Genomic DNA, 17605 nt, shown 5'->3' on the forward strand with positions numbered 1-17605 from the left:
TTCCATTATATGTTACACAGACAGTCGACAACTATTTGAAGCAGTTCATTCGATCAAATCTGTTGTGGATAAGCGACTACGGATAGATTTGTCTATACTTAAAGAAATGATTGACAGAGGAGAAATAACAGATGTAAAGTGGATTGATAGCAAAAAACTAATTGCAAATTGTCTGACGAAAAGAGGAGCATCTGCTGAGGGACTATTGAGAACCCTTCAGCGTGGTGGGCTCCATTAATCTCAAGTTAAATAGTGTACATAAAGATTGAAGAAAAGTGGGGAAGATTGTTAACCTACTGTTCGTGTTTAGACAGTATAACTAATTACAATAGTGTTGGATGGGGTTTTTGTTCTGTTTGGTGCAGATCTGATACCTTGATACAACGTTGCAATGCTGTTGTGTTTAATGATTGTTATGTTAAAACCAAGTCAGAGCTACAACGATTATCAGGTTAGTCACATATTTCGCCTTTTAACACCCAGGGTCGAGGTTGAAATGTGAGTTTTGAAAATTCAAATTACTGAGTTCTATGTTTTTATTTGGCACTCCTCAAAAGGACTCAATGAGAGATTCAGTGGATTCTTCCACGGAATTCGACTAGTTCTTAATAATTCTTGTGCTAAATGGAGTTAGGTAGGTACAACTTTTATAACTGTTATGAAAACTTATATAAAAAAATAAACTGGACAGGATAACGACATGGGGTTTCTTGAACTTTTTTAACTGAAGTTGCGATAAGGTTTTCTGGAAAATGGTATTACGCCCTATACTGGGTTTACTGACACGGTTTACCTGAAAAAACTCAGCCTGGTGATAACAACGGCTGTTGTTAGCTTTTTTAAGCTGAAGTTGCGATAAGGTTTTTTTGCAAGGGATATTACGCCTATACATGTGTGACATGGTTAACCTGTACTGAATGTTTAACCCAGTGTCACAATTGTTATTAAACTTTCACAGGAACTTTTCCTGCAAAATAAAGCAATGTTGCATGATTGTTTTTGCTATGACAGGGTCACAAAAAATTGTAAACTGTGTTTTTATTTCAGCTAAAGTTGCAGTGAAGTAAAATTTAAAAAAAAATATTATGCCAGAAACACTATAACCTTGGCACACAAGGTTATAGTGTTTCCTTGCTCGATTTGCAACGCACTTTATACCTGTACTGAAGCGCTCCAACTGATTGTGTGAAAATCAGTTGTTTACTTTTAGAAAAAAACATCGTTTAAAATTGTTTGTCATAACCAATCTCTATAATAATAGCTATTGTCTGTATGTTCAAATTCTTGAAGCTACAAATAACAATTTTGATATAGTTTTATCAGCTTTGCTGTGACAAGAAAACTCCTGTGGATGTTTGATTGTCCAAAAGTTATCACATGCAGCTGCATTTCATTGCCAATTCGTATTTTTACTTACCCTGTGTCATTTATTTATTTTGGGGAGTAGTGGGAGGGGTTAAATTTGTCTCTTTTAGCCCTGACAGCCAGAATAATGTTTAAAGGGAACACAAAGTATAAAATTAGGAGACCTGGGACGAGCAAAGGAGTGTCATTTTGGCAAAAAAATTCATGTTATCAATTCACCTTTATAATATCTATGCATTAATAAAGTTTAAATACACATCCCTTATCAGGTCTAAAATTACTGATAACATAAAATGTCAAATTTGCTAATGCTTAAATATGTCATCATAATTTATGCAGCATAATAAATCCGAAATTCTTTAAATGTGAATATCTCAAGAACAAAAAGAACATTTTAAAAAATTTAAAAAGACTTGTTAACCAACTTTTTAAGCTCTATAATAAGTCCAACAACATTTTATAGCTTGGGTTCCCTTTAAGTAAAAATAAAGTCACTTTATTTTGAACTTTTTTGTAAAAGAAGTCTTCACTTGGGCATTGTCAAACTGATATTGAAATGTTTTATTTTGTTCTCTGTTAATAGGACGACATTCCATTTTTTGTATAGGAAAATCAAAGGCTATATAGCTTTCAATCAAAGTTTGCTTCTAAAAAGAAAATAATCTAAACACAAGCCTTCTTAATATTTACGTTTTAAAAAACATTAACAAAAAAAGTTTCTTTCAGGGAAACAGACAGCATTAAACCAGCCAAACAGGTTCAAGATCTTTTTATGAAATAAATTTAAAAGACATGTGTTCGATGCATATACTATACTTCTGTATCTTGGGGGTATGCTATTTTATATCATCATCATCATCATCATCATTCTCGGCTTAACGATGGGGACAATTCATATGGGTTTTATAGCCAACATACACCCATATATGCTTCTAGCCACTTGATCCCAGATGAAGCTATTAGAAACATAATAACATAGTTTGACGCTTGCTGTTTTGCACAGGAACTTGTCTTTAAGATAGAGATTAAACTTATACATGCATGTTTTAAAAGTAGCATACACCAGATGATTTGGTTCTCATAGCAGAGTCGATGGAAGAACTACTTAAAAAGTTTGAGAAGTTGAAGAAAGGACTATAAGAGAAAGGGCTAAGGGTGAACACAGTAAAGTCTAAAGTCATGATAGTAGCATTACAGCCAAGTGTGACCTTGTAGTTAGAAAGTGGCCTTGTGGAGTTTGCAGGAAAGGGGTTGGTAGTAACTCAATTTTTTGTCAGACTTGCAAGCATTGGGTACATAAGAAATGCAGTAGTATTGGTAGAAGGTTAAGAGCTGACATTCAGTTTGTATGCAGGCGTTGCAAAGGTGAGATTATAGAGAATGAAGTATTTCCAGCTTCAATTATGTACAACAGTGGCTCGTTAGAGATAGTTGAGAACTTCTGTTACTTAGGTGATATGTTGGGCAGTGAAGGGGGTGTTGGAAGAAGTGTTACTTGCAGGATAGGTTCTGCTTGAAAAAAGTTCAGAGAGTTGTCAATTGAGTTGAAAGGTAGGTTGTATGAGGCCTGTGTAAGAAGTGTTATGTTGTACGGTAGTGAGACATGAGCAGTGAAGCAGGAAGATCTTGACCGTTTAGAAAGGAATGATATGAGAATGGTTAGGTGGATGTGTAACGCCAGTCTGAGAGACAGAAAGAGTTCAGATGAGCTAAGAAGCAGGCTATATCCGTAGAATTAAAGATGTTAACCAGATAAGAAGATTGAATTGGCTGGGGCACTTGGAAAGAATGGAGGGGGATAATTGGGTCAGAAAGGGTAGAGACTTGATAGTTCCTGGGGCAAAGCCCAGAGGCAGACCGATAAAAGACTTGGCAGGAGGTTATAAGGACAGACTTAATACAGAGGAAATTGAGTTTAGATTTAACACAGTCTATATCAGATTGGAAGAGGGTCATTAATATATCCCGTCCAACTCATGCTAGCATGGAAAACAGACGTTAAGCCGAGAATATGATGATGATGATGATGATGACCTGTCCATCTGTCTGTACAATAACAACATTGCCACTAAGACATCACAAGGCCCATCACAATGCGATGGCATGCAATTTCTCCCCCATTGTTTCAAAGCCTCAGAACTTATTTTTTTTCATTCAATCTTTCTTTGCTTCTTCGGCCTTACAATGAATAATGAGAACGCTATGTGTGATTTACACAATATATACGTATTTGTTCATTATTCAGTAAATGTGGAATAGAACATTTTAATTTATTGCTATCTTTGTAATTATTCATGAAAGCAAACTTTTATTATTATTAAAACTATAGATATATAACTTCTATATCTGTACAGTCTTGATCAGTAATTTCTCGTTTCATTTTGGCATTCAATACATTTCAACTAGAAGAATTGGTATTGAATGGTTGTAATCTATGTTCTAGTTGATTTCTAAATTATTATCAGTTTGGATACTCTATTCCTCCAGCTTTTCAACATGTTCACAGGGTATGAAAATTTGAACAAACCAGGCCAGCAAGTTTTTAAACTCAACTTATTGAAATATTGAAACTTACTTATAACTCCTCACCTTAGTTCATATATTGACCTTTCACAGTGCTGAATAAAGGTAAGGTTTTCATCTCTTAGTACTAAGCAATAGACATAAAATTTTAATTAATGCTTATGAAAACCCAATTTAACATGTGCGTAAAACATCTGGCTCATTTAACTTGAATGCAAATTTGGAGAAACTTGACATCATTATCAAAGTTTTTACCATTTTTTTAAGTTCTAAAAGTACGAAGCACCGAGTAAGGAGTTGTGACCACATTAGTAAACCAAAATCTAGAAACCCTGGTCAGAAGATTTAGAATATAAAATGAAAAGTATTTTTTTATTTATGAGTTTTAACATTTATCTATTAGACACCTGCATGCCAAATTTTTGGGTCACATACCTTTCAGGAGCTTTGATCTTGGCTATCACCTTGACCCTTAGAACTTTAAACTTATAATACAACTTTATTTCATCAAGAAAAATCAATTGGTATAATTTGACACGTGACTAATCCTATTTTGCGATTTTTTTGGATTTTACCCAAAAATCGAAAAAAACCCGGATTTTTGGGCAATTGTTGGCAACTTTTTATGCGATCTATGTAAAAACTGGAAAGTATTTTAAATATATAACTTTTATTCAGCTTGAGGAAACTTCAAACAGAATGTAAAAATTCGTACTACAGGCCTATCAATAAGGCGAGAGCAATAGCACTTGCTCATGCAAAGGCTCACCCAATTCTGAGAAATGAGAAACTAGCTTAGCTATTAATTGCTCCCCAAATTCCACAAAAAGTTAGTCTGTCTGAGCAATATCAATTCATCTCACATGAAAATCAATGTTATCTTTCTTATTATTTGCAGTAAAAATTAACCAAAATATATACAAAAAAGATGATAAAATAGAATATGTTCATATGTTCAAAAAACCCTGGACTAAATAGAGTTAATATATACTAATATAAACTTGGGAAAAGATGCAAGGTTGGTAAACACTAGCTTTTATTTAAAAAAGATGTTAAATAGCTAGTATGTGTATGACAAAAACGACTAGCTTAGAATATAGTCCAGGAGACTTTTTACACTTTAAAGCTACCACCTTTAAAATCACTATTTTATCCTTTTTAATGAAAAATTGCACTTTTTTCCATGACAGAAAAATGATTAAAGCAAAAACACCTTGCCATACTGTATAATCAGTAAATTTTTAAAACAAAATTCCAGGACTTTCTTAAAATAATTAACTAAAAATCCCAGGTTGGTATTGTGATTTTCACCGATGTTACAAACCAGTTGAAATAACAGCTGATTCGAAATATGTTATGTCTGTGTCCTAAGGTCCTTGCAAAAAATTTTTTCGATCAGCAAAAGAAAAGTATTTTTTAGGACCAAAAAACCACCTAGTGCCACAAGTCGTCCCTTTATATATTATAGGTGTATAAGACCCTGGCCATTTCTTGAATAAAACTATGCCAGAGCTACGAAAATCACACGCTAAAAAATTACAAGTGCTATGGTGTGCGAAAAATCGCACTCGTAAGCAAAATTTACAAGTGTGATGTGAATATTTGCAAGTGTGATTCACACTTAACTATTTTTTGTTTACCGCAACGTTATGTTATTTAAGCTGTATAGAAATGAATTTTGTAAAACGTATTAACCACAAGTGCAAGGTTGAAACGTTGGACGCGATGATGTGTTGGCAGATTCACTATATGTTTTTGGCATTAAATATATTTTTAGACATTTTTGATTTCTCTTTCCCCTTTTAAAAATATTTTTTTAACTTTATTCACCATTTTTTTTCTTTGGTATTACATTACAAAAACATTCGTCTGAAAGCTGTCATAAGGTACAGGACACCTAACCTCTCCCATGTTCTGGTTATAATTAACTTGCATGCGTGCGCACTCTTCTCGCAGTATTCTCTGTGACGATGAAGGTTGGACTGACTTGTGGCATGGTTCCAAATGGTCTTCCGTTCGGGTCTCAGTGTAATGCAACAAGAGTGTCAGCATGAAGGAAAGGGGCCGACTTTAATGTTCTCTATACTTTTTAAACAAATCAATCACAAAGAAATAAATGTTATGTAATCAGCGTAATAGCCTTTTTCATCACTCTATAATGTTTTAGGAAAAGAAAAAATTCACAAGTGCGATAAAAAGCACCCGTAAATCTTTTTACGAGTGTGCAGGCGAGTGCACGTGCGATCGCACTCGTCTCAAGAAATGGCCTGAAGACCACAGTGATAAGTTTAAGGACTACTAAAAATTGATTGGTGGCAGTTGTATTTGAAGCAAAGTAAAAGAATTGGCACCAGAATTTAGAGTTTTGATGATGCTTGTGGATCAGATTATATAATTGTTAATTTTTTCAAGTTTCTTCTTATTATATATAGACCAGCTCAGGTACTGTGACGCATACAATGACATATTTTCAATATTAATGGTAGCCTATAGAATCAGCAGTGAAGCTGTCCCACAGGACTTTTTCTCTCCTCACAAGATGCCAAGAGAAGTCACCAAGAACACCTCTCAATAACCTAAGGTAGGAATATACTGGTGAAACGTCTAGCAGCTTCAAATACTCTTTATAGCTAAACTACTAGCGAGCTATAGCTACACACATGCACATCCGTGTGAGATAAACTAATCGTACTTACATTGACAAAAAATTAACTGATCCATGGAAAGTAATTGTACGACTTAATCAAATTAATGCCTGCTTCATTTCTTTCGCTTCTCTGCTCTTGTTGCCTTTTTGTCAAAAAAAACAGACATCTAAAAATTCTTGTCCCGATGTCCCGGAATATTCTTGGTAGACCGTACAGCTACAAAAATGATGATTCAGCATAATTCTTTAACTAACTCTATTAGAACATCGAGACAAAAGGAGTGTGACGACATATCCTTATTATCAACGAAATATATCATACTGGGAAAAGGGATGTCCTTAATTTATCATGCATCAGCATAGTTTTATTCTGTATTTCAATTAGATACAACCATGTAACAGTGTTTTTCTACGCGAAGCCGCAGTTTAATCGAAGAGCCAGAAAAGGGTCGCTTGATGTCGAGTCGACCAAAAGTATCATCGATTTTTAATAAAGAAAACGAAGGTCAATCTCGGCCAAAAAACTATTTGGCAGATCTGTATGTCCAACCTTGTTCTGCAGGCCTGTGGCGTTTCTTAATATGAAAATCGCAAAAGTTTTTTTGTACCCTTTAGCTTAGTACACCAGTAAAGCGTGTTAAGCCTAATGCAACCTCGTTCCCAGGGCTCTTTATTTCTTATTTGGCGCTGTAAATATGCTAAAAAGAGACAACAGGTGCTGGGATCGTGGTTAAAGTACAAAAAGTCCCTGGTTGTAAGGTTTATCAAAAGTTATTTATTATTTATTTTTTAAAACTTCGCGATATACTACATTTTTAGTAGAATTAAATGTTAGAATTTTTCAAAACACCACTCACTGTATTTGCAAAAAGCTTTGTCATAGGATGACAGTATATGATGACAACATCTTGTCGATCAAAAACCCTTGTACTATGTGATGACCTTTCAAGTATCTTCAAAATCATTAGTAATGCAAACTATTTTTTTTTACCGATCGTTTACATTTTTGCATTCCCCCCTAAATATGGTTAAGGACGGGTTAACAATAAGTTTATGGTGCCCATTTCGAAATTATTTTGCGTTTGGATTATGCGTCAATGCCTTTGGGTACTAGGCATTCTCATTCCAGTGCCTGTTGTCACTTTTGCCCGAAGTCAGAAAAGATACAAGATGCCCTCGGGACGAGGTTGGGTACTAGGCTTTTAAAAGGTATTTTAAAAACTTATGTAACAGATGCGTCTTCGCTATTCTGCAATCATGGTAAGCATAAAGTCAATCTAGGGTCAACAATGCATCATAATTTAAGTTTTTTTTCTCATATTTTTCTATAATTACGGAGATTATATATTTCGAACGTATTGCTTTTGCATGATAAAAAACGCACTTTAAGGGAAATAATTTTAGCAAGAACTAATAATATTCGCGAGATTAAAACTCAGTTTATCTCAAAGCTCTGTGGACGAGAATGGGCAAGTCCTAATATTTTGCGAAATTTAAAATTCGCGAATATTGGCGATAAAAAGATTTGATAACATTTTGTTTCTCAAATTTTATGCGGGAGACATAAATTAAGACTGCTAGAGTTGAATATTATAAACCTCGAACCCAGGGCCTGTAGCGTTTTTTGATATGAAGATATGAAACGCGTATCATCTTCATATCAAAAAACGCTACAGGCCCTCGGCTGGAGGTTGGAATATTATCACGGAAATTAATTTTAGTGAATTTCGCGAAAAGTTAGTTTTCCAATAATTTTTGCGGCAACTAATTTTTGCGAAATTAACAAACACTACCTGCATTTTTGTTAGCTATTATTCACGTAATGACTTATGTGTCCATCATAGAAATTGATTAAAGCTCTTAACAGAACTTAAAACTAGAAGATTCCCATCAATTTTTAGGAGAGAAGAGAAGTTGAAAGAACAGACTAACTCTTTTTTTTTTGAAGCGAAAAAACTGTATTTTTAGGAGGAGAAAAATTTTTTAAGGGGTAAGGGCGAATTTTCTCTATAATAATAGCCGTATTTTGTCTGTCTCTCATCAACATACACGAAATAGCGCGTAATTTTAATACGGACGACCACATGGATTTTTGCACGGGTACCGACTAGTGTTTTAATATTATCGTGAGGTTAAGCATGCAACTACACTCTTTCGATTTTTTGTGTTCAATGCTTTCGCAAACTTTGTTATATTACCAGCAACTGCTCTGAATCCTTGCAATTGTAATAGACTAACGCAATACTCTCCCCATGGCAATTATAACGTGTAACAAACGAGATCTTACCTTTCATAATTACAAAGACAAGTTTGTTAACATAACTTTTACATGGTTTCTACGTCCTTCATTGAATCTAGAATCTAGCGATTGTAACTATTTGTTTACTCGTTTAAATTAACTTAGCAACAGTTTGAGTAACAGCTGTGAAGGTTTTATACAAAAATATGGCGCACAATCTTTGCTTTTTACGATTTTTTAGGACCGTAACAGGCGTAGTTGATAAAAACCATCCTTGATAAATAATTGACATAAACTGGTTAAAATGTCAAGCCGGAACATAAATCTCATGAAAAATAACAAAATATAAACACAAGGATGTATGGCAAGATTTTTTTTTTGTGAAACGTAACTACAGTACAGCAAGCATGTCTTGGGAAAAACTAAACAGATTCATACTAAAAACGTGGAAAAAAGGTACTTTTTTTTGTTTTCGGAATTATCTCAAGAAACGTTTTAATCCATACCTACAGGAAGTGCATATTAGAAGATATAGATAGATAAATAGTATTATATTTGCGGTTACACAACCGCCAATAGCTTATAAGGTATTGTCTAATCATTTAAGTCAGTTTGATAACTTGAGTTTCATCGCTCCACATATGTAACATGCTGGTTTGGAAATTCACTGATTTACGGATAATTTTTATCAACCTCGTCCCAATGCCTTTTTTAGAGTTTTTATGTTGGGTTGGCGTAAAAAGCCGGGAACGAGATTGACATTGTAGTAAAATCTAAGGGGAGAATTGTTACCCTATCATTGTTCAGGTAAAGGTTACGCTAAAACAAAAATGAACAGATATTTTCTCGTGCTCATTGACAAATTTAAGCATTAGAAAGTGATTTAGTGATGATGTTACACATTCGAACTTCGTATCCAGGGATTTTCAAGCCCATGATTTTTTTGACAGAATTAGGCCGTCCAGTTCACAGCTTTCAAACGAAAAAGATTCCAGGTTGTTTAATATTCCATAATTCAGTCTAATTATATACAATTTGGTTTCCATGGATCTTTCCTTATCACATAGACATTAGAAAAAATTGCGCTAACCAAGGGACCTTGGACACGAGGTAGACCATATGAGGTTTTAAAAAGTGGAGGTATGGAAACAAGGGTGTACAGATTTCCTGAACGCATTATAAACCTCGTGTTGATAAATTGCTGCGACGCATTGTCGGTTGACGTAAATACCTTAAACATTTCTTTTAGCGTGAAAGAGAATGAGCAAGCGATAGATTACAAAGATAAGCAATCTCCAATACTGTGTCTTAATTATTTACTTTAACTATCTCATTTGGACGATTAATTATCTTCCACCACAATAAAGGTGTTCAAATCAAGCACGAAACGCGTCATTTCTTTCACAGGAAGAAATGTGAAAAAGTTTTAGAAGAATTATGAATGATTGGTTTGTTTGGTAGAAAAAGTAATATTTATCATTTTAAAGGGTTTTATTTTGTTATATTTTTCAAAATGCTGGTAAATTGATTTTATTTTGATAATGGAGAAGTCATTTTTACTTTCCAACTGTGACAGTGGTTAGTATACAATTTATCTCTTCCACTGTTCTCCATATCTCCATTATTTGACGAGTGAACCGTGGATTTTTGGATTGGCAACAACTACTATAAGAAACATTTTTTGCGTTTACCTGTTGTAGGTTTTACATGGATTTTGATATGATGGTTAAATGATGGCTTTAAGTACTCTCCTTTCCTTAGGACATTCGTTAAAACCAGTGTTTATGCTTAATTTGAATCACTGCTTCTTGCAAGCTGTCTTCAACTGTGTATCATAATTAAATATTCTTATCTACTGCGTTATGTTGAAGAGTGTGTAGTTGATGTTTATACGCCTGGTTTCTATCTTTTCTAATCATTGTTTGAAAGTCCTTCATTGAAAAAAGAATAAAACCTGCCCAGGGAACGTTTTTGTTTTAATATCAGGAGCTGGCGAATTAACGTAGTGATAGCGTTCGAAAAAAGTCTCGCGTCATCAATAGTCGTTCTTGTTGCCAAAAGAAGTTAACGTCCAGTTTAAATTAACTCTAATTTACGATTTTTCCGAAAAAAATACTTTAGAAAAGTTTGCGAAAAATCTTTAGTCGAATGAGTTCAGTTAGCTATTTATCATTCTGCTTTTTAGATAATGATTCCGAAGCAGTGCAGCTAACACCAAAAGAAGATGAAAATGAGGAGAAAAAACGAGGATCGTGGGGAAATAAAGTGGAATTTATCCTAGCATCTATCGGAATAGCTGTTGGTTTAGGAAATATATGGAGGTTTCCTTACTTGTGTCAGAAAAACGGAGGAGGTAGAAAAAGAATCAATTTTAAATAAAATCTATTTTTGGGGATACTTATTTTGTAGCACAGATGTAGTCTAATTATTTCTTGTGCTATTCTTAAGGTAACATACTTTAATGCAAACTTCGTCACTGTTATTGCATCGTCATTGTCGGAATTATGATTCATAACATGTTTACTTTTTGGTATATCTTGAACTTCGACTTTTAGGTGCTTTCCTTATACCCTACTTCACGATGATGATCATAGAAGGAATTCCGCTCTTCTACATTGAGTACGCTGTTGGACAGCGTTTTAAAAGAAGTGCAATAGGATGTTGGAGCAGTATCCACCCCGCGCTGAAGGGTGTTGGTATTTCGTGTTTAGTGACTTCTATGTTTTTGTGCATTTATTACATCATAGTAATTGCATGGTGTTTTCACTATCTTTTTGCCTCGTTTTCCTCAAAGCTGCCATGGAGGCTGGAGAATTGTCCAGCGTAAGTCCACATTTCTTACTAAGGACATCGAGAACACGCCTAAATAGCTATATATTCGTGTTTAGTTTTCCTCTTTAAGAAATTAGTAATTCTTAAAAAAATTAGCTTATTCAGCTTCAACTCCTAGGTGTCTAAATATGTCTAAATAAAAAGTCTGTATTCTGTTCAAAATTTTTACCAAGTAGCTATTTCGTGTTAAGAATGCCTGAGAAATATACGATACGAGATATAGTCGACCAGAGTATGTACAACGGGCCATTTCCTGTGAATTTTACTCGTATATAAAAACGTATCAAACGTTATTTAAGAACAGACAACGCAACATATGCCGCAAAAAAAATTTTGCAACTAAATATGCTTCTATGTTTGACAAAACAGATAAAGATTACCATTTCATGTAGTGTTTTATTGTGATTATCCAAGCAATCTCGAAGATAAGGACAATATAAAATAAATATATTGATCGTATTTTAACCAGTATCTTGAAGAAATGACATTTTTTTCATTTTCGTTTGTAGATATAACGAGTACAAGAATTTGTCGGACAGTTGCCATAGTAATAAATCAGTAACGGACTGCTCTGCAATGAGGAACTTCTCCTCCTGTTGTGTACATGATCCTCAGTTACATTATTTCTACACAAAAGTATTACACGTCTCACCTTCTCTTGATGATGTTGGAGAAGGAGTGCAGTATAAACTGTTTGGCTGTCTTTTTGCTGCTTGGTTGATATGTTATATATGCATCGTGAAAGGGGTTCAATCCACAGGGAAGGTAGAGACGATTCTCGTTACGGCACACATGCTTGTTTTCTGATGCTAATTGGTTAAACTCGAATGATTTAGTTTTAAAATGTTCTCTTTGTTAATATTTTCTCTTGTAATGATATATTTAAGGTACTGATATTCAAATCTTTTGTAACATATCAAAGAAGTAGGAATGCAGATGCAGGACTTATAAATAGCGTGTTTTAAATGACACTCTTATTCATCTTAGGCTGCGTATTTCACAGCTACATTTCCATACCTTATATTGATTATCCTATTGGTATATGGGCTAACTCTGGAAGGAGCGGAAATTGGCTTGAAAGCTTTGTTTAAACCCGATGTAAGTTTTTATTTTAAACATACCAGCATTTTTCACACATAGTTGGCCTTCCACGCGATAAATCTAGAAGGAAAATATCCTTCCAGATTCTAGGTATAATTAATCGCTGTGAACTTTTCAATTTTCCACAAATCTCTAGTTGACAGTTTTGAACTTGTGATCTTTTTTTCAGTTCAAAAAGGTCTTGGAGCCGGAAATCTGGTTGGACGCAGCAGTTCAAATGTTTTTTACGTTGAGTTTGGGATTTGGTGCATTGATCTCTTTCGCTAGTTACATGCCTATAAAAAACAACTGCGTGAGAGATGCCTACACCGTTGTCTTGATCAATTGCGCTACTTCACTTTTCTCTGCAATAGTTGTTTTCTCTATATTGGGACATCGAGCATATCGGCTTGGTGGAGAAGTTGATAAGGTAAAAGCAAATTTTTACTGTTTTAAGTAATGGGTACGTACCCATTTATGCACAATTTATATGTGTTGTCATAGCTAATAGTCTTGCTCATGTGCTAAGAATAAGTAGTAGAGGTACTTTACACAATTGCTAGAACAGTACGATTTCACGATTATTTATCTCCATAATATTTATTTCCATTTTCCATCAAACATGATTGCAATTGTGCTTAATGATGGAAGCATCTAACTCAAAATAATCATGCAATAAACGTCATACGTGTCTGGAATATGTCAAGAAAATGTACTGATATAGTTTTGTTACTTCTAGATTGGTGGTGGACCTGGTCTTGTTTTTATAACCTTTTGCGACGCATTTCTTCAAATGCCTGTATCACCACTTTGGTCTATTCTGTTTTTCATCATGTTGATTCTGTTGGGCATTGGTTCAGAATTTGGTACACTTGAAGGTTTTATCACACCATTCTATGATATGAATTGGGTGAAAATTCCAAGAGAGATTTTCACAGGTATTTAAGCCAGATGTACGCAACCTCGTCTCCAGGGCGTCTTGTATCTTTTCTAACATCAAACGGCGATCTCGGGGCGGCGAGATCGCTGTCCCGGTTATAGAAAAGACACAACAGGTGCTGGGAACGAGATTGAGATCTACGGTTATTTCAGCTATTGCGCTCATTTAATTAAAACACATTTTGCATGCAAATGTAATGTTTATGAGGACTTAACCATGTGGCCATGTTCTACTGAGAATTGCAGTCAGCACGCTGTGATTCCTAGTCGTATGAACTGTGAGCCGAAAACAAACCTATCGTTTTTGTACTAATTTTTAAAGCAGAAAAAATAAATTAGCGTGACTTTAATTTAGCGATGAAATAAAAATTGAATCTTTTATTTCGCCTAATCTTCTACGCGCCAAAATTTCTAGGAATAAGGTGCACTATGTGGACGATGAATACCCAACACTCCGCTTAACCTTTTCCTGTAGAAGTGCAGCAAGATAAACTTTTTTTTTGCATGCCAATTTGTTTAGGTGTTGTTGCAGCCATCATGTTTTTGGTTGGGATAAGTTTTGTTTCGTCACCTGGATATTATCTCTTTCAACTTTTTGATGAATACTCTGTCTCATTTGGTTTAGTCGTCATAGCGTTTTTCCAAACAATAGCTATCTCGTGGGTGTATGGTACTGACAGGTGAGAAACTCTGCAACCTCATTTCTAGGGCTTTTTGTCGCTCATCAGCGCTGTGTTTTTCGCTGTCAAATATACAAAAACAAGAACAGGTGCTGGAAACGAGGTTGACAATTTTGTTATTCTTGCTTATGAACATGCACAGAAGAAACTTTTTCAAGTATACCTTTTCATCGTTAGTGACACCATTCGGAGACAAATACTCCAGAAGTTTCTCAGAAAAAAACCTGATTTAAACAAATACAATTCAACGCAATCGTCTGTTTACACTAACATCAGATACCCCAACCTTCCCGAAGTGCATTGCGAAAGTGGGACATGTAAAATAATGTCGCTAATAATAAAAGGGTCTATTGCCGACTTTAGAGTGCATTCACAAATATTTCTGAGATATATATATATAGGAAATCACTAGTACACAATTTTTAACTAGACTTGGAATATAGTTATGTGGTTAGGTCTAAAGTCCTTGATGGTACTAATTTTTGGTGACGTCAGCATGAGCCATTTTCTGAATTCGCAGATCGTTAAGCGACGGGGACATGCGGTAATATTTTCAGTCGATATTAACAAATTTATAGATATGCGAACTTGTGTCACCGGTGTAGGTTTTGTTGCTAGCAAACCGATTGATTTTGTATCTTGTTACTAGTAACAAAAAAAAACTTTGTTAAATAATTTGTTCGTGTCGCCACAAATTCAAGTCACCAATTTCGTATGCAGCCAATCAGAATGCAATAATGATGTGACGGAATGTTACATGTGGCACAGTTGTGGCGACACGATAATTTTTTTACTTACTTACTTTTGTTACTTCCGCTTGGAAACTGGTTTGGATTGCTTCGTATAATCGTAATCACAAGTAGCGCGTCAATAAAATTTTCTACAAGGCCTATGCGAATGCAAAAAATACCCAGGCTGCGGTCTGCAGTGGCCAGTTGGTACTGAGAAAAGAATCTCCGTTGTTTACTAAGCTATCAAATGACAAACCTTTAATAAAAACAAGAATACTGAATAGACAAAATGACTAAATATCTTTCATACCAATCGATGTTACTTAAAAATGTTCAGAAATGACTAAATATCTTTCATACCAATCGATGTTACTTAAAAATGTTCAGAAATGACTAAATATCTTTCATACCAATCGATGTTACTTAAAAATGTTCAGAAATGACTAAATATCTTTCATACCAATCGATGTTACTTAAAAATGTTCAGAAATGACTAAATATCTTTCATACCAATCGATGTTACTTAAAAATGTTCAGAAATGAATAAATACGGGTTTTTGCGTTATTTTCCGTCGCATATTTGTTCAGCTTTTCATGGATTTCATGGTAGTTTAGTTGATTTTTAAATTAGCGAGAACATTTTATTATTTTAGATTTGCTGATGATATTGAGTATATGACAGGAAAACGACCTTATCTGTTTTGGATGATTTGTTGGAAATATATCTCACCAGTAGCTATCTTTATAATTTTTGTTGCAAATTGTCATCAACAAATAACAAAGGGAGCAACATATATGGCTTACGTTGGATGTGCACAACAATTGGTATGTACTCCACATAATAACCCGACAACGAGTTTACATTGCCGTTCTTTTTTGAATTTTCACAAACTCTCAACAAATTTATGTCGAAACTTTCACCACCGCCATGCAAAAAGTACAGCCACTAAAAGTCTGCACAAAGGGAAATAATAAAATTAGTTGCAACCTTGTGTTAAGGAGGTTAGATTGAGCGCAGGGTTTGCAAAACCCGAACTAATAATTTTCGGGACGAACTGCGTGTAATGTAATACTTAGTTGCCTTAATAATCTTGTTTCAAACAAACGAGAAGTTTCAATCCATATCTTATGTTTTAAGTTATCCGAACTGCCAAGCACTTAGGAACTGAATAAATATCCATTGCGTTTGTTGAAGAAGTTCTCGTGTGAAAATTAAACACGCGAAAATAATACTCTGACTTTCAGGTACTTACCGTCAGACACGAGGGTTAATCCATGACGGACTTCATCGCAGTGCTAGGTCTATCTAGCAGGCACTACTTTAATGAAATACATTTAAAGTATTTTACTATTTAGATTTCATTTTCACCATTTGGAAGTGGCGTTGAAGGGTCAATAAAAAAAGTTTCACACAGTACGTGGGCGCAAATCTTTATTACAGTGATAATCCTGTCTGCAGTGAGCCCAATTTTTATATATTTAATCAAAGATTTAGTACAAAATCCAACAAAGTGGAGAGAGGGGTTTCGTAAGAAGTTTTGTACTTTGGCCGAATACCATCCCGATCCAAGCATAGTTGATCGAAGTCGAAGAAAATCACCAGAAGAGATTGAAATAGATATAAGGAAAAAACTTAATGAGGCTTGATCTTAGATTTACAAAAACGTCGCTACAAGATAAGCTCCTTCCTAACCTTGTTTGTTTCTGCTACCTCCTAGCTGTGAATTTGTTAAAATATCCCGAACTTTCTAAATATTTCGACCTTGGTGTAAACAATATAATTTCTCTCGCTTTTTGCCTTAGTTTGGGGCAGATTTGAAAAATAAAGACGTGCAAAATCCTTCCCTTCAACCTTGGTCTCAGTCCTTGTAGCTTTTATTCGTGTTTCGTTCTCATGTGTTAAATACAGACAGATTTTGAACCGAAGTTGTCTTCTCAAATCTATTACCTTTAGGAAAGAATTTTTTCCTGGAACATATATTTGTGATTGATAGTTTTTTTAAGCATCTGCAACTTAATTTTCCATGAAAAATAACTACTTTAAATTTGCATTTTGAATATAAAACAAGAAAAGTGTTGACAATATAGTGTCTTTATCAAGAATATAAAGTACATCACTGCACAAAATGATACGAATAACAATTGAAGAAAATATTTAAAGATTATCATTACTATTTTTTTATTTTTAATTCATTTTTTTATTTATTTTTGTGATCTGTTATGGAAAGTGCAGCTTCACGGAATTTTATTTTCCAAATAGGGTTGCTGAAGTAAGTTCTGCAGAAATATATTTTCGCAAAAATTTCTGCTCTGAATTTATTTTTTTAATAATAACAAACTCCACACATCTTTTTGATTAACAAGAAAAAATTGCAAAGATGATAATAATGATGTTGGAAGGATGAAAAACTTTTTATATAGTGTAGCCATAATAACTAAAATTATTTTATACGAAGCATTTTATTTATTATAAATTTTAATAATTAGCCCGTGGAAAAATCTACGGGTTCGCCCGTCGCAGCTAAGCTACCATTTTGCGTGACAGACAGACAGACGGACAGACGTATAC

At 34.4% G+C, this 17605-nt stretch overlaps 2 protein-coding genes across 2 annotated transcripts in view; one reads left to right on the plus strand and one right to left on the minus strand.

Moving 5' to 3' along the window:
- The window catches only part of LOC130654280 (protein furry homolog-like), a 40556-nt gene extending 33817 nt beyond the window's left edge, over positions 1–6739 (minus strand). Inside the window, exon 1 of the mRNA XM_057456832.1 lies at positions 6585–6739. The gene's annotated coding sequence lies outside the window, so the exon portion shown is untranslated. The remainder of the gene's footprint in view (positions 1–6584) is intronic.
- A 2336-nt stretch (positions 6740–9075) lies between these two features.
- LOC130654286 (sodium-dependent neutral amino acid transporter B(0)AT1-like) lies at positions 9076–17342 on the plus strand. Its single transcript, XM_057456839.1, has 10 exons — positions 9076–9230; positions 10960–11127; positions 11330–11597; positions 12116–12371; positions 12594–12704; positions 12877–13116; positions 13426–13624; positions 14146–14305; positions 15690–15861; positions 16393–17342. Exons 1-10 carry the CDS (start codon positions 9182–9184, stop codon positions 16681–16683), a joined length of 1914 nt encoding a protein of 637 aa, XP_057312822.1. The 5' UTR covers positions 9076–9181; the 3' UTR covers positions 16684–17342.
- The last annotated feature ends 263 nt before the right edge of the window (positions 17343–17605 follow it).

The sequence above is a fragment of the Hydractinia symbiolongicarpus genome, chromosome 8 (genome assembly GCF_029227915.1).
Source record: "Hydractinia symbiolongicarpus strain clone_291-10 chromosome 8, HSymV2.1, whole genome shotgun sequence".
In the NCBI taxonomy this organism is placed as follows: Eukaryota; Metazoa; Cnidaria; class Hydrozoa; order Anthoathecata; family Hydractiniidae; genus Hydractinia; species Hydractinia symbiolongicarpus.